Source organism: Mercenaria mercenaria, unplaced genomic scaffold (genome assembly GCF_021730395.1).
Source record: "Mercenaria mercenaria strain notata unplaced genomic scaffold, MADL_Memer_1 contig_1068, whole genome shotgun sequence".
Classification (NCBI taxonomy): Eukaryota; Metazoa; Mollusca; class Bivalvia; order Venerida; family Veneridae; genus Mercenaria; species Mercenaria mercenaria.
The window spans coordinates 21,158-45,938 of record NW_026459038.1 but is presented as its reverse complement, the minus strand read 5'-3'; the positions used below and the strand labels follow the sequence as shown (position 1 = coordinate 45,938).

Sequence of the window (24,781 nt, the reverse complement as noted above, 5' to 3'; positions counted from 1 at the left end):
TGAATACCAAAAATGTTCAATACGACATCAAGTTTCTCAAAATGATTTAACCAAAATTATATATGATAAAAAATATTCCAAAAATGACCACATCATATTCAAATTAAATGTATGCCGAAAAGACTGTGGTGCTCCCACTTCCTGTCACTATATGATTATATGTTATGTGTTGACAATGCAAGACTAAATTAATTTCCATATTACCTTTAGTTGGAGGTCCGAGTCTTCAGGGATGATGGTGATGGTGGATGCGGGGTATATAGATCACAACACATATTGAAGAAAATCAAGATTAAAAAAACTGAAAGTTCTGTTGGGTCGGGGGAGAGCAAGGGGTGGTAAATCTCAAATACATGTACAGTCAAAACTGTGTTACAGACCACCTCTGAACAGAGACCACCTGGCTCTAAAGACTACTCGTTTTGTTTTCCATTTTAAAATTTACAGTGTAAATTAACCTGTAAATAAAGACCACCTCCTAATAAAGACCACCTTTTGGCTCTCCCAAGGGTAGTCTTATTAGACAGGTTTGACTGTACAACTCCTCAACTTCCATGCAGAACAACATTCTTCCAAGTATTCAATACCTTAAGTCATATACATTTTGACATGCATGTACACAAACTTTTCTGACTTACCTGCATATTTTTGATTAAGTGAATGATCATAACTCTGGTTTTGCACAGTGAACCCAGAATGAGTGTGTTTTGCCAAAGTGGTTCTGGCAAAATTAAGTATCGTCTATCTACGTGTTTCGTTTGGACAATCGTGACTTTTTATTTATTACTAAACCGCGATACACGATGGTACGATGACGAAAACGCGATTGCGCGATGGCACGATGATGAAACAACGACGGTACGATGGTGAAAACGCGATGGCACGATGATGAAATCGCGATGGTGCGATGGTACAATGGTGAAATGTCGATGTAATATCGCGTTTTTATCATCGTATCATCGCGTTTTCACCATCGTATCATCGTACCATCACGTTTTCATCATCGTACCATCGCATTTTCACCATCGTACCATCGCGTTTTCACCATCGTACCATCGCCTTCCGGTGGTCATGCGCAGTGGTACAGTATATGTGTCAGTAAAATACAGGCTAGATACAATCTCATTTTCATATTGCACTATGTACCTTCTACATCCTAACAAGAATATTAAAGCTGAGTTTGAATAATACCATGTGACTATTACACCCAGCTTTTTATTTACTTTTATGCATACATAAATTATAAAGGACGTGGCCTTGAAGATTTTATAGTTTTAATGAACTGAGCACTGAACATTTTGTAAAACATTTCACAAAACAGCAGAGACTCTCACAAAATACAGTCGGCGATAAATGAACATTTTGTGTCGATTCGCCGTAAAACCCAACTCACACACTCACAAAATACATTGAGATACATTCATCTATTGTTGACAAAAATAAAAGTGCACGGACTACGCATTTCTAACCGGAAGGTGATGGTACGATGGTGAAAACGCGATGGTACCGTGGTGAAAACGCGATGCCACGATGGTGAAACCACGATGGTACGATGACGATAACGCGATGACACGATGGTGAAAACGCGATGGTACGATGGTGAAAACGCGATGGTACGATGGTGAAACCACGATGGTACGATGATGATAACGCGACGGCACGATGGTGAAAACGCGATGGTACGATGGTGAAAACGCGATGGCACGATGGTACGATGATGAAAATCGTACCATCGCGATTTCATCATCGTGCCATCGCGTTTTCACCATCTTACCATCGTTGTTTCATCATCGTGCCATCGCGCTTTCGTCATCGTACCACCTACATCGTGGTTTAGTATTAAATAAAAAGTCACGATTGTCCAAACGGAACACCGTATCCATCAGACCAATGTCTAGCTGTTGTTATAACAAACAATAAATAAACATATATACTGCACTTGACAATTTATTATATTTAACTGATTTTGATAATAGTTCTTCCAAATGATTATAAAGCCTTTATTTCTGTATGTTTGGAAAATTAATCAATGTGACTATTACATTTCAATACAGTCAATACGCGTTCGTTTCTCTGGTCCTTTTCATTTGATCTTTTAAACGTGCAAAACATTTTCCTATGTATATATCTTGTCTATTACCTATCAATTAACCTTGAAACAAAGGAATAAAATACTTTTAACATATATAGTGATCGCAAAAGGTAAGTCTAACCTGTTTGTAAGACGAATCTTGTGACAGCGTGTAATGGGCAGCCTACTGCCAAGTTTCTCAATGTCTGTTCACCCCCATGCGAGTACACTGCGACCATGACAGCATCCAACCAATGAGCAATTACCTTGCCATCATGTTGTTCCAAGTACTTGAAAATAGTCCTAGTTTCTAAATCAGCGGTAGAACTCTTGCCAGCCACACCAGCACAGAACGGGTCTATACAATCTGCTGAAAAGGGCAATTAAAATTAAACATTGTTAACGCCACAGGATGGTGTACAGTTAACAAAACCGAATGGATTACAACTACTTTGCCGAAAATTAACTAAATGAACAGCAATCTCACACTTTCATCAAAGACTAATATTTAGATATTCCATCCTATATATATTTGGTCTTCCATATATTATACGTCTTGACATTTGGTTGATTAGATCGTTCTATTTAGCCTAATGGAGTTCAAAGTCTAATAGGAAAAACATACTTTGTAGTTCAAGATCCTAACGCTTAACAAGCACATTTTGTTTAACGTATGAGTAGGCCAGACTATTCCATCATCATAAAGGGCCTATTCGGCTCAGTACTATGAGTATTTTGCAATACTCCCAATCGATTTACTACTTGTTTTGTTAAAGATAAGGAACATTGTTTTGACATTTTTCACTTTTTCTAGATGTTGCCAAAGACTTTTTCAAGAAACATAAAGTTCAATTTCACAGAGTTAAATCTATGTTAGAAATGTTTAATTGAATTTGTAACAACTTGTAATTACATCCACGCCACCTCACCTTTCATATGAAGGCAATGACCTCCAGATAGTAGAACAGAAAAAATATTGCTTCAGTCGTGTTTACAAATTTTCCATTCAAAATAATGCTTCACGTGAAAATCTAATATATAAAAAGCGCATACTGAACATAAATAAGTACAAATAACCAGTCGTTAAAGTTTGTAACAAATCCATTAAAATGTGCAATTAAATCAGACTGAACACCTTTAAAGCAGTTTGATTACCGATTTTAAAGGGTTCCTGTGTGTTCTAGCAAATGAATTTCAATATTCAAAAGCGTAAAGTCATTGAATGAATGAATGAATGAATGAAAGAAATACAAGACTTGATTTTGATGAAGAAAATATTCACACAACTACTTCAGTATTTATCATTTAAATCAAATAAGATGTCTATAAAATTTAAAACAAAACGCCCTAGTACAACCTCTGCATACTTTTAAATGAATAATGCAGTATTCATTTATTTATGGTTCTAGCAAAATCCGGATAAAACTATCATAAACATAACAGGGACTCATATAGAACATGTTCAGAAACAGAGTCAACGCCACTCATTTGTTTAAATCATAAACAAGAAAAAGAAAGATAAACGGCCGCATTAGTCAATGCACACTTTAAGCTTCGAAACGTGCATGCACTCTCCACTTTTACATACGATCAGGTATTTGTAAAGCAAAACGTAATGCAGATTTTAAAGTGAAAGTTTCATGCTTTTTATTTAGAACATGTTTTACAGAACACATATTGTACACCATAATTACATTAATCATAACCTTCGAAATAAATAAGTCAAAAAGAGGGCCGAAAAGTGGGGGGCGAAATGACTATTTTTGAAAGCGTCAAGGGATACGAAATGACCAAAATGAGAACGAGTTGACTGTAGATGACTCCGTATCAGAGTTGGCAGTTTTGTAGTCGAACTTTGCCGCAGTCTCACTACCGAGGGGATTCAGGTTTTGACGTAAGCTATTTCCACAGGAGTCTTGCAACGGATTATACTGTCTAACGGTACAGCTCAGAGCACCTGCGTACCCCATTAGAAATTATTATCTATTCCATTCGACAACCTATAGAATTGTTCATCCACCCATCAAAATGCACAGTTTTAACAAGCTGTTAAATGATCTTCAACCCAGATATTTACAGGAAATGAATAAGTGGAAAACCACAGGTCTACCAACAAGGTTTGATTGAGCCTATTCATGGACGGTAGTGAAAATGCATGCTACTGTCCACGCCTTCTATTCCCGGGTTGAGCAGTACTCAACATTTACACATGTCATAAGAAGTAGAATATAATTTAGACACATCCGCAGATGTATTCATACGGCGGTACACATGAAACCTTCAACGAAGCAGGGTGCAATTCCATGAAAAGTGGCATTTGATCCTTATATAAAATAATGGCTTTGCCCTAAACGAAAAAACTATGGGCTGAACTAAATATACTAGAACTTACAGAGGGGACCTGTGGTTATGGAGCCTGCGCAAAAGACAAAATTAAAAAGCAGGTCCCATATCCAAGTGGTGATTAAACAATATCCAAAGCTTTTAAAGCGGGAGTATTGGAACCACTCAAGCCGAAATACCAAAGCTAAAAAATTAAACAGTGCACTAACACAACATAAATGTCGTGCTGAAGAGATCGAAATATAACAGCTCTGATTGAAGTACGGGGAGACTCTTTACAGCCGACATACGGCACAAACAACGCTGCTGTCATCATAAAATAAAATAGTGGAACACCACATGTCGCCCAACACAACTTAATAAAGGTAAAATCAATACCGGCATGCGACCTGAAAAATATATACGTATATAACTAATTAATTCCTATAGATAAAATAGTTTTGTATTACCTGTTACTAATCCGCTAACTGTACAAGAATCCAAATTAGAGCCAAGTATGAGGTATGCTATTGACTTCCATTGAGTTTTTTTACTGAGTTGTGTCAGAACAGCAGGCCAAACTGAAGAGTCTACATTGAATAACATCTCGTAGCAGTTTTTGAAGTCGTCACCTGGAAAATGTTTAGATATTTTCTGTTCTATTTATGAATCATGCAATTTTTACAAAGCTAATACAATAAATATTTTTATCCTTTATGTAGATATGTCCACAACTATTTTCAATTAAATCGTACCTTTAGATATGAAATGGTATTGTAGAGAACGCTACACTAGTTTTACGTAGACAATCACCAGACTATTATACCTTAGCTCTGGTAGAAACTCTTGAAACGATACTCAGTGACAATAAAGATGTTTTTTAAGGACTCACATTTGTAATGTTCTCCAGTTATTGATTGACTTTTTTGTTTTCAATCGCAACCTCCCTGCGACCTTTTACGACCTTGACATTTGACTTAATAATCCCTTATAAAATAGAAACATGTAGTGACAACAGTTAATCATGTCTTAACAACTGACCCGAAAGCTTCTAACCATTTGCAGTTATCCTTTAAAGTGTGACATCTGTAGGCCAATGCATTTTTCAGTTTCAGATCGGAAACCGAACTGTCTGCAGACGCAACGACCGGCCAGCTTAACTAAATCGATATAATAGCTTCTTCTCTTCGAAGGGGCAGGGCGCATGAATATAACCTAGTAGCATTTATGTCAATGCTTGGAACATAATTAGTTTATTTGTTTGTTTGTCTGTTTTATGTTTAACGCCGTTTTTCAACAGTATTTCAGTCATATAACGGCGGGCAGTTAACCTAACCAGTGTTCCTGGATTCTGTACCAGTACAAACCTGTTCTCCGCAAGTAGCTGCCAACTTCCCCACATGAATCAGAGGTGGAGGACTAATGATTTCAGACACAATGTCATTTATCAAATAATCATGGATAACATACGCCCCGCCCGGGGATCGAACTCACGGCCCCCCGATCCGTAGACCAACGCTCTACCTACTGAGCTAAGCGGGCGGGCAGTTTAAATAGGATTTATTTCAGTATTCATTTACATGTTCAGATATGTAAACACATATCACAAATAATTTGTAGAAAGCTTATGTAAAATGTATTTTAGCCAGTACTTGAAGTTACGTGACTTTTTTATTTTATTTTAACAATGGGGGAAAAAAAACATAGTCTAAAACAAATTACAGTGATTCTGATTTTTTATATGCTTAAATGGTTCATTTCTATGCTGTAAATTGTTCACACATAAACCCCTCGCAGCAGGCTTAGACAAGCACACCAACTCATTGGTTCACGCGGGCAATGGTATTATTGTTGGACCTTGATTGAAATTGTGTTTTTCAGTTACCTAGAAATTGTTAAAGGTTTATGGACTTTGTAGGTTATCAAAAAGTATGTTGTTCTGTTGCATAATTGGGACATGACATGTTCTGAGGTAAAGGCTGGAACTCACGATGTCGCCGCATACATGAAACACTGTATCAGTATATGAAAGGTTTAACATTTATGTTTCGAAAGTGTATCTAGTCTGAACAGGAGGGGGAATATGGTCCGTAAGGTAAGTTGATTTAAATTCATTTTTTCTTTTGTAAACCAGTCGGCATCTACATCTACCATATTCTAAATTTTAGATGTACTTACATGCACTCTGGGAGTTTTCAATGCCTACATAAAGTCTTACTTGAAAGAGTGTTTATTATTGTTGCAGCTTCTGTGAGGAGGTCTATTTTATCTTTGTCGTCTTTTGACTTAAAACACCCCTCAATCAAAGTATGAAATGCGTCCTTTGAAAATCCTAAGCGCAAAAAAGCCTTTCCGGTCCGGTAATACCCCTGTTAAAAATAAATTTCACAATTCAGCAATTTCGTTATAAACAAGATCTAGATAATAAACTCCATAAAGGTAAAGTATTCTAAGTTAAAGAAGGCCTTTAAGTTAATGCAAGATCCATCATTCATAAATCTACCAGTCAACCTGTTAATTATAATAGTACTTGTCGACGTGCTATTTTCAATAATACAATAAAAATGAAAAATAAACATGTATTTCTTTCATAAGTGTATATTGTATATTTCTAATCAAACTTTCACAAAGTTTATAAAAAGATACATTTACTTTTGAGTATTCAGGGCCAGAGTTTATTGCAGCAATAGCATTGGCAAGGGCGTCTTCAAATTTATTCATTTGGTACAGTACATTCGATTTATTGCTGTACAAAATAGCGGCTTCTTTGTACAACTCTGGAGACTGTTGAGCAATGCCGAGTGCCTCATCATACAATTGCAAAGCTTTAGTATAGTCGTTGGCTTGTTTTGCTTTGTTTCCCTCAGTCTTAAAAGCTTCCAAACTGGCCCCGAGCTGTTGACTTGAAGTCCCTAGAAAATATCGGTAAAAATGATGGATTAGATGCTCCTCAAAGTATATCATAAATGCATATTTAAAGCACTAAAGCGGAATTCATTGACTGGGCATTGGAACATGAAGACATAATTCTAGGACGTGAAAGATATTGCGCTTTTCGTCTCTCACGTAGAGACTTTGACAAAACAAGTCTGCTTATCAAACAATCATTTCGCTTTCTATGAATTGTCGCTAAATTCGAGCGTGTGGTTGCTGACAAATATTACGGACAAGAAATGGTAATGAGGTATGCTAAATTTTTGAATAATCAAAGGGCAATAGATTAATGAAAATTCATCCGCCTAGAACACAAAGACAATATGCATATATCCTCTTCGGAGTGAAGCTTCTTATGAATTCCGGACAGTGGTTGCTGAGAAATACTACGGACAAGAACTGCGGACAGAAGAAGCAGTGAAATAACCTTTTCCATTCGTGGAGGATACAAATACTCTGCTTTGTTGAATAACTGTGACATATTCAATTAAAATACTTCTGTATGTTTACTGTTATGGTGTTTTAAAAATAAGACCAACAACCTTTTTCATTGGTTTGTCTTAAATGCTACCTTATGGTACAGCGTTCTGTTTAACTGATAAATGATAAACGTGTTCTATTATACATATTAAGTACCTGACGTTGAATTTCCCTTCAGCAATGAGAACAGTTTGCTTCCAGAATGTACATAGTCGATCGGTATTTTATTTGTATCATCTCTGATAGAAGGATCACAATTAAAGTTAAGCAACAGTGTTATAATATCCTCGCAAATTTCTACATTTGCCTTCGCTGACTTTACTACGATGTGGAGAGCTGTATTCCCGTTTTCTGTGATGTTAATCTTTTCTAGATTGCCTTTGTAGTTTACAAGAACACTTCTTAAAAGTATCACTGAGCCTGCAATCATAAGCGTGAATTTTGGTAAAATTCTGATCTTAAATAAGATACGTTATAAAAAGTTTTTTTTGTTAATATGATAAAAGGCAATTAGCATGAACTTTTGTTAAGAACTTAGAACAAATGAATATTTTATAGCAACAAGATGATGATACCTATTTTTTGTACATGCTTAATATCTGTGATTATTTCTTGTTAGCACTAGCATGTGTTTGGAGCAAGGAGCAAATATCAAGCAACGGTACAACTGTTAAGGTGTCCTATGTCTTGGTACATGTTTCGGAGGCTAGTAGTTATTTTGTGGAACCAGGTCACCTACCTATTCTGAGGGACAACTTAACAACATAATGTAATGCATGTGTCCCGGTGTACCGCTCTATAGTATCAACAGAAGCTCCTTTCTCTATAAGCATACGGCAAGTCTTTCACCCCATCGTATCATATTGTCATCAGACAGTGTATTTAACAGTTTTCCAACACTGATATTACCACAATGCCATTCCGAGACATCAAGGTTATTCAAAGAATGCCGAACACCCCTGAAAGTATATTAAATTAACGTTATAGTTAGTGATATTACATATGCACATGTGTTTAACTTAATCGATTACTAGACCTATGGTAACGTAACGCAACAATTCATTGTTGTTAAATTTTCTGGTCCTTATGAAATACGGAGTCCTATCAAAATCTAATATAATTCTTCTTACGCCGATGCTAGGAGACGTGAGATATGTTATCTGCTATTACTTTATGTGGTTGTAATCTAAGCTTCCAAAGGATCTTCTTGTATATTTTGTTTTAAACAGGTAGTAAAGAGTAAATTGAAAACATAAAAAATGGAAACTTTGCAGTTATTGAAAACGCTTTTTATTTGAAAGGGAAGAGAAGTTATTATTTCTCGAGACTGGGACATGTTCTAAGCCTAGAAAAATAACATGTTGTGTAGCTACTAGTATTAATTCAAATATCATCACATGTTGAGACAAGAATCAAGTATTGTTTTCACTAGAATGTGCAAATACTTACAAATAAGTTTAAAATCATCATGCTGATCAATTGAATTAACAGATTATATCAATTAACAGCAATCGACACAAACGATAGGCAGTTTGTTGATGTACTCTTTTCATACATACATAGTGGTACATACTTGTAGTTACCCAAACTGGTTCAATATGTTATTATTGTCCGATATCAAATTTCTTATATGATGGTCTATTGTTCAACCATATGCATTACTTTCCATGAGAGGCCGCATTTATATGTATGTATTTAAAGCGTTTTAACGTGTCAGTCATGAAAAGGGAGCAATATAAATTTTATATAATAGTAATAATAATAGTAATAATAATGATGGTGATGATGATCTTAAGTAAGATCTTACGTCAATGGCATGACATTATATTTTAGTTTGGAATGAGTAAGATACATTTGTGCACATAAATAAATATTTGACAGGAATTATCTATCTAAGTTAATGTAATGAAATTTTTATATGATTAACAATATAACAGTCATCATATTTTTCTAGAAAATGGCATTCATTCTGTAGTCAATATAATCTAAATAATTTGTCATTTTCACTTAACAGATCTTCGTTTTCGTTGGCCTTTCCAATCAGTATATTAAGCAGTTGGCGAGATCAAATAAACTGAATTCATTTCTTCCATTTACGATTTAGACCAAAACCTACTTGTATATAATCAGTCAACCTAATTTTTCAGAAAGAAACTGGAACCATAGTTGAATAATTTAACAACTGCAATAAACTATGCATGTGCAAATGTAACTGGCATGAAATATTTTGTGTTGTTTTCGCTCATGTATGATAATATAAAATGAGTTTCTTAAAAACACTTCATTATCTATTATATCTATGTCAGGATACTGGTTATATGACCCAGGGAAGTGCCTACGCCTTTAGTATCTTGAACAATAAAATAGGTCCTATCCATAAGGTGACTATGTCTTAGACTAGCTGACAAACGAAATAGAATGTCCTTTGTTAAAACGTATAGCTGGTGAGACCAAATATCTCATACATATAGAATTTTCCTCTGGCTACCTTGCCTAAATGATTCGTGTACCAATGATTCGTAAATGATTTTAATTATGTGCTAGACAATTTCAGGGATCAGGCAAATCACTAAATGTTTCAAACTAACAATCTTCAATTAAAAATGATTACCTCAAACTCCTATAGGCTGGAGACTCTATACTTGACTGGTCTTTTTAAGGTTTAGGAGTATACCACCAAAACACAGAAATATTTTATAAACGAACAACATCGTTACCAATATTTTACCTGACCATTACATGTTCTGCCGTACTGTCCCGTACTGAAAATATTCTGAAAAAGTTGTCCCCCTTTGAAAATGAATGCCATTTGTAAAGAAATAAAAATAAACAATCGCTGAAAACTGTGTTCCACCTAGTTATGTGAAATTTCAACACTCGCACGCTATTACAAATGCATCAAAACAAACATGTGTAACAGTTCCTTGAAAATGGTGAGTTTTTAAAAGCGCTTGACTGTCTGGAAGTGGGGCCTGTTTAAACAGTTCTTTTTTCGGAATTCAATGCTAATATCAGTATACTGACACTTGTTTTGTAGAGTAATATAAGTAATATACACTCTATCATTACAAAAACAACACAACAAGTGTCAGTATACTAAAATAAACATTGAATTCCGAAAAAAAGACTTCCTAAATGGGACCCACTTCCGGGCAGTCAAACGCCTTCAAAAACTCACCATTTTCAAAGAACTGTTACACATGTTAGTTTTGATTCATTTGCAATCGCATGCGAATGTTGAAATTTTACATAATTAAGTGGAACACAGTTTTCAGCAATTGTTTATTTTTATTTCTTTACAAATGACATTCATTTTCAAAGGGGGACAACTTTTTCAGAATATTTTCAGTACGGGACAGTACGGCAGAACATGTAATGGTTAAGTAAAATATTGGTAACGATGTTATTCGTTTATAAAATATTTCTGTGTTTTTGGTGATATACTCCTAAACCTTAATGACGTTCCCGTCAGACAAGGTCTTTGAATCAACAACATACGAGTCCTATCGCATAGATGCTCGGCCTCTGTCCTCTCAAACTCCATAAGATTGCCCTGACTCCTGGATGTTCAGCGCCTATATGCTATCATATGTAGCATTCAACTACCATATATACCATATACCATATATCCCCGATGCCTTGGCTGTACTTCGCCAATAATGCTGAACCGTCTATAAGCTGGAACTCTCCTACTATCTCAGTAGATTACCTAACTCTGGGTCTCTGTCTTAGCTTCCCGATGCTCAGCCTATATATGCTATCGTCTATAGCATTCAATTACCCTTAAGCTGGCCCTATAGCTCGAAACCTTATCGAAATTCTGCTACTCTTCTTTAGTCTTCTTCTTTTTAATAATTTATCCGCCCTGACAGGGTAACTGCAATAGTCTCCTTCTCAAGGTACTGGGATAAATTATTAGTTGAATCCTCGATGTGTCTTCTTCAACCGCTGGATACCGAATGAGCTCTCTATCATCCATCTTCCTATTTATACCCCAGCAGATGTGCTATTTTTAGAACTTGTTTCTGATTGGTCCAAATTTAAACATAACGTTTTACAACGAGTATTTGCTCTATCAAATATCTGGTTCCCTTTAACTTTTGTAAATGACATAATGTGCGAAGCTGGGACCCAGCCATCCACATAATGAACCCAAATCAGCCACAAATGACCCAAATTCTATTATTAACAGCAATTCAACAATAATTATAGCAATGATAGCATAGAAAGGGAGTCAAGCACTATCTGTGCTTAATGTGTTACGTTATCAGTATATCAAACATACAAATTATTCTGACAAATAGCCCCCTTCTCAAGAAAATACTTTAGGTTTTTCATAAACAAGAAGAATAATTCGTAAACAAATCTCTTTTTCTTTTTACTATTTCTTGATTGTTTTTAAGTATCTGTTACACCTAACACATATAATCCTTTATTGTCTGCTTAAATAATCAGCACATACATTTTCTGTGCCTTTAATAGATTCTATCTTGAATCTGTAACACTGCAAAAACAATGCCCATCTCATAATTCTCGAACTTTCTACTTTACATTTCTGTATATAATCAATGGGGCATGATCAGTCTGAAGGATAAACTCATTGCCGTACAAATACTTTTGAAACTTCTTAACTCCAAATACTATTGATAAACATTCTCTTTCAATTACCGAATAATTTTTCTCTCTTTGGAGCAATTTCTTACTGGCATAAGCTACAGGAAATTGTCCATCTTCATACCTCTGAAGCAGTGCTGCTCCAACACCAGTATCTGAAGCATCACACTGTAATATAAAATGCCGTGAAAAGTCTGGCAACCGTAGAATAGGTGCTTGTGTAAGCAAGGTTTTCAAAGTATTAAAAGCTTTGGCATGTTGTTCTTCCCATACGACGTTATTAGGCTTACCTTTCTTGATCAAGTCGGTCAGGGGTGCTGCAACTTCGGAGTATGATGCTATGAATTTTTTGTAATATCCTGTTAGACCAAGGAAGTTCCGTACTTGTCTCTTAGTCTTAGGTTCGTCAGCATTCCATATGCGATCTAGTTTATCATCTTCCATTTTCAACTGATCGTTTCCAACTTTATGTCCAGTGAATGAAATATTACTATATCCTATGAGACACTTTGATGGTCTTAATGTAAGCTTTGCATCCCTAACTCTCATAAAAATGTCTTGTAACATTGACATATGTGTGTCCCATGTCATTGTGTGACCTAAAATACCGTCCACGTAATTGTGAGCATGTTTGCATCCTGTCAATAATTTTCGCATCATTTTATTAAATGTAGCACCTGAATTGATCATACCAAAAGGCATTTTCCGAAACTGAAAACTTCCCTCAGATGTTGTGAATGCTGCCAAGTGCCTAGATTGCTTCTCGACAGGAATCTGCCAGTAACCTTTGCTGAGGTCTAATTTTGTGAAGAACTTATCTCCATGAAGTTTTGACCGGATATCTTCATCATTTCCCATTGGATCTGTATCAAATTTCGTTACAGAATTCAAACGTCTAAAATCGATACAAAATCTGTTTGTATTGTCTTTCTTTTTTACCATAACGATAGGGGAGTTGTATGCAGAGGTGGCAGACTCGATGATACCAGCCTTCATCATGTGTTGAACCTCTTGGTTAACCTCATTTCGTTTTGCATATGGTATGGGGTATTGTCTGACTCTAACAGGTTCTGCCCGCCCGCTTAGCTCAGTAGGTAAGAGCGTTGGTCTACGGATCGCGGGGTCGCGAGTTCGATCCTCGGGCGAGGCGTATGTTCTCCGTGACTATTTGATAAACGACATTATGTCTGAAATCATTAGTCCTCCACCTCTGATAATTCATGTGGGGAAGTTGGCAGTTACTTGCGGAGAACAGGTTTGTACTGGTAGAGAATCCAGGAACACTGATTAGGTTAACTGCCCGCCGTTACATGACTGAAATACTGTTGAAAAACGGCGTTAAACCCAAAACAAACAAACAAACTAACAGGTTCTGTGGTGGTAAGCTCGACCTTATGTTCTGCGAGATTTGTAGTTCCAGGACTTTCTGTGAAAATTTCTTGATATTGTTTCACAAGAGATTTTATTTGAGTTATTTGGTCTTTGGAGGATTGATTTTTACATCTTTATATGTTTCCGACCCTCCTATTCTGACAAAATCGAGCAAATTTTCGTCATCAACTACCCCTGTCTCTGTACTAACATCGGCCTCGATCACGGCGACACTTCCTGCAAAAGTATCTTGTCTTTTCTCATACTTTTTGAGTAAATTGATATGGTAAAGCCTTATTTTGTCACCGACCTTTACTTTAAAATCCATTTTATTGACCACATCAACTACTTCGTATGGCCCTTTCCACTGAAGCATCAACTTATTGTGATTAGTTGGCAAAAGTAACAGCACCTTATCCCCGACCTTTAAATTTCTGTTTCTGGCACTCTTGTCGTAATGGTGTTTGTACGTTTCTTGTGCTGCATGAAGACTTTCTCTAGCTACCTTACATGTTTCCTCCAGCCGATTCCGTAAGTCTAATACATATTCATATGTGTTTCTTGTTTCTGGTGTTTCAGCTTCAGTCCAAAGTTCTTTAAGTACTTGCATAGGTCCTCTGACTGTCCTACCATAGTTCAAATGGTAAGAATCCGGTACTTGCCTGTGGAACCTCTCGATATGCAAACAATACGGCTGACAAATATCTATCCCAGTCTTTTGGTTTTTCCTGACATCTTTTTTAACATACTCTTTAAAATACCATTCATACGCTCACAAAAACCATTGCACTTTGGGTTATACGGAGTTGTTAACATTTGTTTCAGACTGATCAGCCTACAAACTTCTTCCATCAGCTTTGAGGTAAACTGACTTCCTCTGTCACTCAGGATTTCGGATGGAAATCCTACTCTAGAAAATATATCTAACAAAGCTTCAGCTACCCGTTCTGTCTCAATCCTAGGTAATGCAACTGCCTCAGGGTATCTTGTGGCATAGTCGACCTCGGTAAGAATATACCGATTTCCGTTTTCTGAAACAGGAGCAATAGGTCCTATTAAATCCACAGCCACGTGATGAAATGGTGTCTCCATTATTGGCATATCTCCAAATGGAACCTTTCTAACTTTTCCTTTTGCGATCATTTTCTGACATCACACGACCTACAAAACCTTGTGACATCACTAGTTAAGCCAGGCCAGTAAAAACTTGTTTGTATCCTATCAACTGTCTTTCTTATTGATAGGTGTCCTCCAACTATTGATTCATGAGCTAAAGACATAACCCTTTTTCTGAACTGAGTTGGAACTACAATCTGCTTTATCTCTTTGATAATACTGCCTCTATTTTCTTCGAAGGTTCTATACAATACATCTTTCTTAACTTCGTACATAAATGTAAAACCACACTTTGTCTTCATTTTCTTCTTATTAGAGGCACACGTCCACAGCTTTCCTAAGGTATTGTCCTCCTTCTGAGCTTTTTTTAAACGTTCGACATTAAGTTCATCCTGTTTGGCTTCGGCAACCTTTAATGGCTTTATTGACTGTTTCTCTTTCTCAGCCTGTGCTCTTGTTACGACAGCTGCAACAATATTTTATTTTGATGAAGACTGTTTGCCGTCACTACTCCAGTTAATGTCTGGTCTATCAGAAGCCCCTTTTATATTTCCTATAACTAAGTCGCAGATCAAAGTTGTCAAAACCATGGCTTCAACTTTTCCTGTAAAATATGGTGTATCAACCTGTATTCTTGCTGAAGGAACTATCCTTGTACGTCCACCAATTGCAGCCATAAAATACTTCTTATCTAACATTTGATTCTCTGATACGAAATCTTTCCTGACAGCCGCCAGCTCACACCCTGTATCTCTCAAAACCTGAACTTCTTTATCACCTATATATCCTTTCTTCAATATCAAGTTCCTTTCGCCGTTTGTTGAATCAATGGTACAGGTGCTTGCTATAACCGAAATGGATCTTCCATGTGCTAACATAAGTCGTCCATCTTCTATGCAGTCTTTTAACATTTCGTCATCTAATGATATTGCTATAACTGAGGCTGCAACTTTTTTGTCATCCGACTGTCTGTCTTTCTGCACTTGGCCTTCCTTTCTCCAATCTATAGGTGTAGAATATTGCGTTCCATGCCTATTTCTCTGTCTTTCCTCATAGGATCCCCTACTAGCTAAAGCAGCACCGCTTATTTTTCTCTTGGATAGGTCTCTGCATTCTCTAGCTATATGACCTTCCTTGTTGCATATAAAACATACAGGCTTTTTAAAAGCTGGCCTTTCTCGTTGTTGGGGCTGAGATGAAGGTGTCATACTTAGACGTTGTGGTGGCCTATTGGATGAGGAATTATTTTTCAAAACCCTGTTTGAGGTTATAGTACCACCATGCGCTTCAATGTACTGTTCTGCTAACTGTGTGATCCCAGCTCTCGATTTTGCAACTCTTTCCTTTAAGAACAAAGCAAGATCTGTGGAACATGTTTGGATGAACTGTTCTCTGATCATAAGGTCTTTTAGCATTTCAAACGTATTGCAAACTTCTGCCATTTCTGTCCATCGACTGGAATACCTGTACAGCCTTGCCATGAACTGAAAAATAGTTTCACCACGATCTGGCTTGCATTCCCTGAACTTCAATCTAAAACCTTCCTCTGTTAACTGATAACGCTTCAGAACTGCTTTCTTCAATGCAGTATAGTCATTTGCTTGGTCTGGAGGCATTCTTGTATATACGTCCAGGCCTTTTCCTGTTAGTAATCAGCTGAGGCTCAGAGCCCATGTCTCTTCTTTCCATCCTTGGCTTTTTGCAAACCGTTCAAATCGCTCGAGGTATGTATCCATATCATCCTTACTTTCCTCAAACTTCGGTAGCCTTGGCCGCAATGTTTTACTGCTCAAGTGCTCAGCATCATTAGCCTTTATTTTAAGCAATTCCAGCTCATGCTCTTTCAAAGCTAAGTATTAACAGCAATTCAACAATCATTATTGCAATGATAGCATAGAAAGGGAGTCAAGCACTATCTGTGCTTAACTCCCTGGGGCCGAAATGCGACTATAGGCGTTATATTTTCTACCCCTGTTGCGTCGATATGCGACTATACGCGCGTTATCAGGACTCCCCAGGACGGCGATTGACGAGTATAGTCGCGGCACCGAGATCATGATAATTGCGATAAGTACTTGTTAATTTTTCATAATCTTAACAAAAGCAAAAATACTTTGCATACTGGTTTTTTTTGCTGTAATAACTACTAGTTGTGCTAATAATCAGTCCCCTTGTTAAAATAAATGTCTGTAACTGTGCGGTAATGTAAATGAAATAAAAACACGATCTCCGTTGTGTTCGTTCATACTGTATTTCAAAAGAGTAAAATAATGTCGTCGGCCAGAGATCTTTCTTAAAATGAAGAAAATATTTATTTATTATCATGCTGATTCTGAAATATCAGTTCCGTCGGATGATGATTCGATGCGATTCCATTATCAGACAAATGAATGGTCGGAAAATGTTAAATTTAGAAGGCTAAAATATTGGTACACTTACATCACATACGATACAAATAGATAAAAATAACACAACGAAGCATGTTTCATAAAATACAAAAAAAAAAAAAAAAAAAAAAAAAAAGAATATGTAAATAAACGCATGTTTGTAAATTTAATAATTATTCAAAGATGGATGTAAATATTACAACTTAACTGTCTCAGCGCGTGACACACTACATTTGTGTACATGTTCAGAAATAGATTATACATCAAAATAAACCACTGATATTCACACAAAAACGGGTGTAAATTTATGTAATGCTGATGTAAATATTCAGTGATGCATTTCTATTTATTAGAATTTAATGTTCAAATATCTATTAAACGCAATAGGTGTGTTAAAATTGTTTAGTGAAAATTTTGTTCTGTTTGGATATAAGCTACGGACGAAATTTGATATAAAAAATATTTGTTCAAACTTCGAGTACTTTGTAAGTATATTTTAATTTTCACCAAAGTTAATAAATGTCCCCTGCATGTTTTCAACTGACTGCACGCGAGTGTGATTATGATAAGGTTAGATAATGTTCTTCGACGTCAGGTGGTATTCTTATCCCGCCGCAGCAGGTATGTTACGATATCGGCCTCAGGGAGTCAATGTGTTACGTTATCAGTATATAAAACATACAAATTATTCTGACAATCTATCTTGTGTATAAATTGTATTCTGCTACTGGACAATATCTAATAAATTTTTTACCACTGCCGTTATGATTTTCAATCAACAAATTGTTTCGTTTTGTTTCGTGTTTTGGACATTCAACATAAAAAGGACCGACTGAAAATGTACACACTAAATCTGAAATATTTTTGATTTAAATACTGGACTTTTCTGACTGGAAAGTCAGATGGGAAGACACTATTATATTGTGTTTTAATCCAAATAGAGAAGTTTTAAAAGTACTAATTAGTCTATGCGAATGGGTATTTAATAATCAAACAATTAAAAAGAATGGCAATGACAGAATGAATATGAAAATGGCTGCATGCATGATCCGCCATTTTTTCAATGTTTCAAAAAGATGGGTTTCAAGAATTTACCAGGTAATCAGGCATTCATTACTCATAACTGTGTTAGAGTTGGTGTATGTACTTCAAATACTTGAACCAAATATTGCAATGCTTACGTTGGTATTTTTTGAAGAAAATGTAGCATTTCGTGAAGGAGTTTTTAACTGCATTGTGAACTTCTACGTTTTCGCAAAAATAACCCACGAATTTCTTGTTCGTATTGTAGAGATTACACATATTGTTCATATTAGAAATCTACAACATAGACATAGGAGACACAATTTGTTTTGGGTTTGACTCAAACACATACTTACTTTGGTTGTACCGACCTTCCGCAAATCATCTAGATGGTTTCCTCATATTAAAGATTTCTTTACCCATCCCTGAGACAAGGCACGTTTCGTCTTAATATATGAACAGTAGATTTATGTAATTTTGGTTACATTTATGCTGTTTTCAAACACATTTAGTTTGCAACTAAAATGCAATAACAAGAACCATCTAATACCTCGAGTCATCATGTATCAGAAGCATAGCCATACTTCGCCACTTGTTTTGGTCACATAACTTCTTTAAAACTGAGAGCCAAACGCTGTCTTCGGGGGCAGGTACTCGGAGACTGCAGAGTATGGATTTTATCTTATCTGAAGTATTAAACATAGTGCAGTTTATAAAGAATATTTTTAGAAATGAAATAAGTATGCAGCGCATAGTATATATTATTACGGATAAGAACTTTTGAACGAATACATGTGCATGAAAAGAGTGCCTTTATATGGTATGACATTACATCTACATGGTACTCTATCATTACATATAAACGATAATTTCAATACATAATAAGCAACCTGATGTTTCAAAAGAAAATAATGTTTACCTGTCATGTTGGCTTCTACGGCAAGTTTGCACACTTCTGTCATAAAATGCACTTTATCATGTTCATTTCCTTGTCCTTGTAGAGTCAATGCTAGGCCCTCCGCGAGGAATGGCATGGCAAGATCAGAATTATTGCGGGATCTAGCTAAAATCGACTGACTAGCTCTCCAGTATCCCTAAAACAAATATAGACTTTAAGGCATTGTGTATATTTAAGTCAACAGTTTATAGTCCGACTCTGTAAATATTCATTAAACGCACTTCCAGAACTTAGCTGTTATTCTTAAACTTAATGATTAAAATGATATTTTTGTATTGGTGTTACCAGTTTGAATATTTGTATCATTGCTTTTGGTATTTCAGGTAATAAAGATACACATTACAAGTTTAAATAAACTAGCCTTCTTGAATTAACTCTCACAGTGATAGATCATAAACACACAAAACTAATATCTCCGTTTTTCTTTTAAATTATTGTACTTATTGAGCAAAAATCTCTTCAGTTTTCAATAAGGGTGGTTAGCAAACTGGGCAAATATATTCCCTGCAAAAGTTATAACTAAGTTTAGCGCATACTGGAAAAAAACTGCTCAAGTAGACACAGCCTGTTTTTGTAATTTTAAGTAATTCAAGGGCCTGTACTCAGTGGTGACATAGGGTACCCGGCTGGTTATGGAACAAGTCCTGTTATATCCATAAACATTGTGACCAAGTCTGGTGAGCATTTGATAAGTACTGCTGAAGTGAACACTGTAAATTATCAAAAATTTAATTCAAGGGCCGTAACTCAAGAACCGGCTGATTATCAAACTCGGCCATTAAATATACCCATTTACTTTGTGATCTAGTTTGTTGAACATTGGATAAGAACTGCTAAAGACAGAAAGTAAGTATTGGCGATTATCGTAACTGAATATTTTAAGGGTCATAATTCCAGACTTAGAGGATACATCTGTTAGCCGTTCTTGATGATGATATTATGCAGACAAACATCGTGACAAAATTTGATGAACATTGAAAAAGAATTGCTCAAGTCAGAGAGCGATCACTATCGATTTTCAAAAAATTTAGTAATTCAAAGGCCATGACCCTAGAGCCTCTTGGGCTATAAAGATGACTAGCGTCCTGTTTGGCAGGAATATAAAAGGAATACTAGATTCACAAAAAGAAAAATCGTTACACAGCTTGATGCTTTTAAAATTAACTTGAAAGAAGTCTTAAACTGTTGTCAATCAGTGGAGGAATATTCATTTGAAATGATATTTTCGTTATATGATCTGCTCAAATATTCACAAAGAAAAGGTAGCCTCTCACCTTTAAATAACGTGGAGAAACTGCTATTGCAGCTAAAGCGTCTTCCTCTGCATTCTGATAAAACCCTTGTTTATAGAGAACCAGCGATCTATTGCACAGTATAATATGATGTTCATTGGCTATTTGGGCTGGTATATTTTGTCTCGGGTTTAACTGAAAGATCTTCAATGCTGCACTGTACCAAACATTGGCTAACGGCAAATTATTTGCTTCAAATGCTTGTTTACCACTTGATTTCATAGCATAAAACGTATCTATGGTGTGAGCTGTAAAAAAGGAAATGAGTAATCTACAGTTTTGAGTTTTCATAGTACAGCTAGAAAAACCCCAAAAAACTATGAAAGTAGATGACTTGACGTCATATTATTTTTCATTAAGCATCGAAAGATACGAGGTAAAACTTTAATATGAAAACAATTTCACTGAAGTTGATACAAAATAAAGAAGTAATTTAAAAGCAGTCTCGTAATCCTTAAACGACCACAGTTACAATATAGAGGTCTTCAAAAAGCAGGACATTTTATAATTAGTTGTTCGTAATTAAATATGTCCTTCATAGATTTATAAAGAAGTTTTTTTTGTTTCTTTTTTCAGATAGTAAATATTATTATCGCTCAATTTTCTGAATTTTGTGTTTGCCGTACAACCAATATCAAGCTTAGGGATGTCGGTTACGCGAAAAGATGGCTTCGGGTAAGCCTTTGTAACGGAAAGTGCCACGGGTTTCAAATCAATTTCTGTTTTTTACCGTTTAATATTAAAAACAAAATTAAGTTGATATTTCACAGAATTTATGTGTCTTCAATATTTAACTTATCATGAAGAACATATTTTTGCCTTGAAAAGTGATCATTGAACAAATCATGCAAAATAGCATAATAAACATTAAGCCATTCTATGGCTTTCAGGAAGACCCATTTTACCATGTTACAGTAAGACAGGTTACATTTTAGAAATTTGGAAAAATAGCCATTCCCAATATTGTATATACATGTGTCGTACATGAGATGGGCATTTTATGTTACAAACAGATATTTCACGTTTTTTTTTATTTAGCGTTAGTGATTGTTTTACTCGAATAAAACTCTCACATATATTTTACTATATCCTGATGAAATCTTCTTCGGCATCTATTCAAAACTTCTATAATCTGGGAATCACCAGTTGCATATTTTTCACCTCTAAGATGTTTTACAGAATAATATAACTGGGCTTATGGTGTTTCTCTTCGCGCAACCGATTTACCTATGGATAGTCAATGTTAACAGATTTTGTTTCTTGTTTCAAATCAGTAAATACTTATCTCCTACTTTTCCTACAGCTTTCAAGCCGCCCAGTCTGATGAAATGAAAAGGGGATAGCCCTTTAAACTTTCTTTTCATGTCTTAACCTTTGGAAACACCGCTTTCAAATTATGGGTCATAGCTTATCTGGTTCAAAACTCTACTTTAGTGTGGTTACTCGTCAAATCCACAAGTGGAAAGTCATTAATTAGGGAAGTGGAATAGGATATTCTTTAGTCTGCTTGTAGAGTTTGAAATTAAAGTGTTGTTTCCAAAGAAGATTGCAAAAATGAACAACAGAATGGATTTTATAAATTTTTAAACCTTCTTTGAAGCTGATCCATTTGTTTTGGGATGGTAATAATGCCTTATATGTAAGTCCTGTAGATGAGAAGATGGTTTGTATGGCTATACCCATTCCATTCGATATTAATCCAGTTCAAGGGTGGTTTGAATGTTTACGGCAAGGGTAAAGATTAAGTATACACGGATTTAAAAGGAAAATAATATAAATTGACAACTTGGACTGTCCATATGTAAAATGTCTGGGCAAAGAGTAAAGTCTCCATTATTTTGAAATTCATTTTAACAAAGCGACGGACAATTTCCTAATGATAGAGTTTCTATAAAAAGGCTAACAGAATATTTCAACAGGATTTGGTAAAGCTGTGAATTGTCACTGAGAGAATTTATTTGGGTATGAACTGTCACTATCATATACTGAAAAAATGTGGGTAACTTACTGGTTCAAAAAATGTCTTCCTCATGTATCACAGACAAAATTTCAAAAAGGGAATATTCACATTTCCATATTTCTAAGATATACGTCTGTCATACCGTGAATGTGAAAAACTGGTCTTCCTTAATGCTGTGACTTTAAGACTTAAGATGGCATTATGTTTATTTTATTTGTTCCTTCACTTTTCAAGGCCAAAAAGCATTGTATTATCAAAATTAAGTTGAATATTGAAGAGAATATCGATTTATATGATAAGTATTCGATGATTTTATTTCTTTTGTTGATACCGTTTTTGAAATAAGTAGTAAAGGACATCTCTCAATACCAAATTTTTTCTTTAGCCGTATGTTTTGATCTGTCCTATATCGCAATTCAAAACAAAAACAATGGAACAACATTATACACGTTTAATAAGATTGTTCGTATGTATTTTTCACATTTTGTTACAAAATTTTGTTCAGTAACCCTGGTTATATCCAAAGAAGTAACCGCCGCACTGGCATTGCGATCTGAATGGTATAAGCATTTAAAAAATATGTCTTCTGAACTCATACAATTTGTTCAGTTTCGTGTCAGGTGTTCTAAAAATTCATTTTATTGTTCGTACAAAAAAAGGAAGACAAATATCAAACAGGGAATGCCACGTACCAAAAACGCAGCCTCCCTAAAACGAAACCCACAGCACGCAGACGCGCACACCACAAACACACACACACACACATACGCACACAAAAAGCCAACACATTAGGACAAAACGAACAAACAAAGGAACACAGTGGGGCACCGCCTTGGAACGGTCAGTGGCAAAAACACCACTGGGGAGCTTAAACCGGTTTATGTTGCGCACCCAACCTCACTCTTACCCCCACCATGTTCCAAAGACACGGGACAGTGTAAATAAAAGTAATCCCCTCCAAGTGAATCTCTAACACACGTAATGGAAACAAAAAGGCATGAATGTAAAACACAAAAATGTTCGTGTATAAATATATAAAAAGCAAACCTTTAGAATCGAAAACGTATGTACTCAATGCCTTTTCAGAAGACAGAGCAACAAGAGAAACACCCTTAAGGGCCCGACGAAACAGGTCAGAAGACAGATATCAAAACAGTTCAGTCCTGGTAGGATTTAAAAACTGCCTATCATAGAGTCCCCCCCCCCCCTCTTCCGTCAGACACAATCAAAGAGGGAAGCGTAGTGTCCAACTGTAAACGGGTTGAACACTAAACATGCGGAATGTCTCAAAATAGTTGGGTCGTAACCTCTTTTAATAAAACGTTTATAATTTTACCAAATACATTTGGAAAATTACCATGACCCAAGATCTTACGAAGTTTGTAAACCACATCCCCATAAAAAACGGGTTTAGAAATACCTTCTCGCAGAAGAGTCTTTAAATTACTACTGAATTTTAAAACTAAATTAGAATTACGATAGTAAAATTTAGCAAAATATTTAGCAATTTGTAATAACGGTAGCCTTGCTGAAGAAGTTTACTTGTAATATATTGATTACATTCATTGAAATGCTTGACATGACTACACGCTCTGGCAAACCGAATTAATTGAGAAATATATACCCCATAAGATGTAGCCTGAGGTACATCCCCATCCAAATGGGGAAAATTTACAATACTAAAATGAAAATCATCCCTCTTGTCATAAATTTTGGTATGTATAATATTGTCATAAATAGAGAGATGTAAATCTAAAAACGAACATATTTTTGCTAAATTGGTACGAATACACTTGATAGTATCTGTATAAAGATACATCAACTTTGAAATGCATAAAGCTTTTAGGTATTCAAAGACAAAAAAGATGTGGAGCGTTGTTGAAACACGAATGTAACGGTTTGGCTAACAGGTGTACACCGGTTTGGATAACTTAGTCTCTTTGGATGTTTACGATTTGAAAAAAACCTTTCCAACTAATTTAAAGATAAAAATTTTTGTTACTAAATAAGTGCATTGTCACTGAAAAAGCTAAAGGGATGAGTCTATGACATACACAATTTGTATAAACTTATTTTTAAACCAGAGAAGTTCACCTCTTATGATGCTAAATGAGATTCCTGCTTTGATACAAAGTAATCACCAAAGTATTGCTAGGTCAACATAGGGGCATACCTTGGTTTTTGAAAAACCACAAATAGCATCAGTCAGCCTATGCCTAGTGAACAAGTTGTAAAGTTTCTTTCGTTATTAAA

The 24,781-nt window shown here is 35.6% G+C and overlaps 1 protein-coding gene across 1 annotated transcript in view; it reads right to left on the bottom strand.

Annotated features, from left to right (window-relative positions):
* The window catches only part of LOC123563773 (uncharacterized), a gene marked incomplete at its 3' end in the record, with an annotated part of 38,469 nt that extends 19,470 nt beyond the window's left edge, over positions 1–18,999 (bottom strand). The window contains 7 exon segments of the mRNA XM_045356784.2: positions 2,214–2,441; positions 4,864–5,025; positions 6,612–6,762; positions 7,046–7,305; positions 7,964–8,227; positions 8,547–8,766; positions 18,869–18,999. Coding sequence (XP_045212719.2) covers positions 2,214–2,441; positions 4,864–5,025; positions 6,612–6,762; positions 7,046–7,305; positions 7,964–8,227; positions 8,547–8,640 — 1,159 coding nt within the window.
* Positions 19,000–24,781: the final 5,782 nt, after the last annotated feature.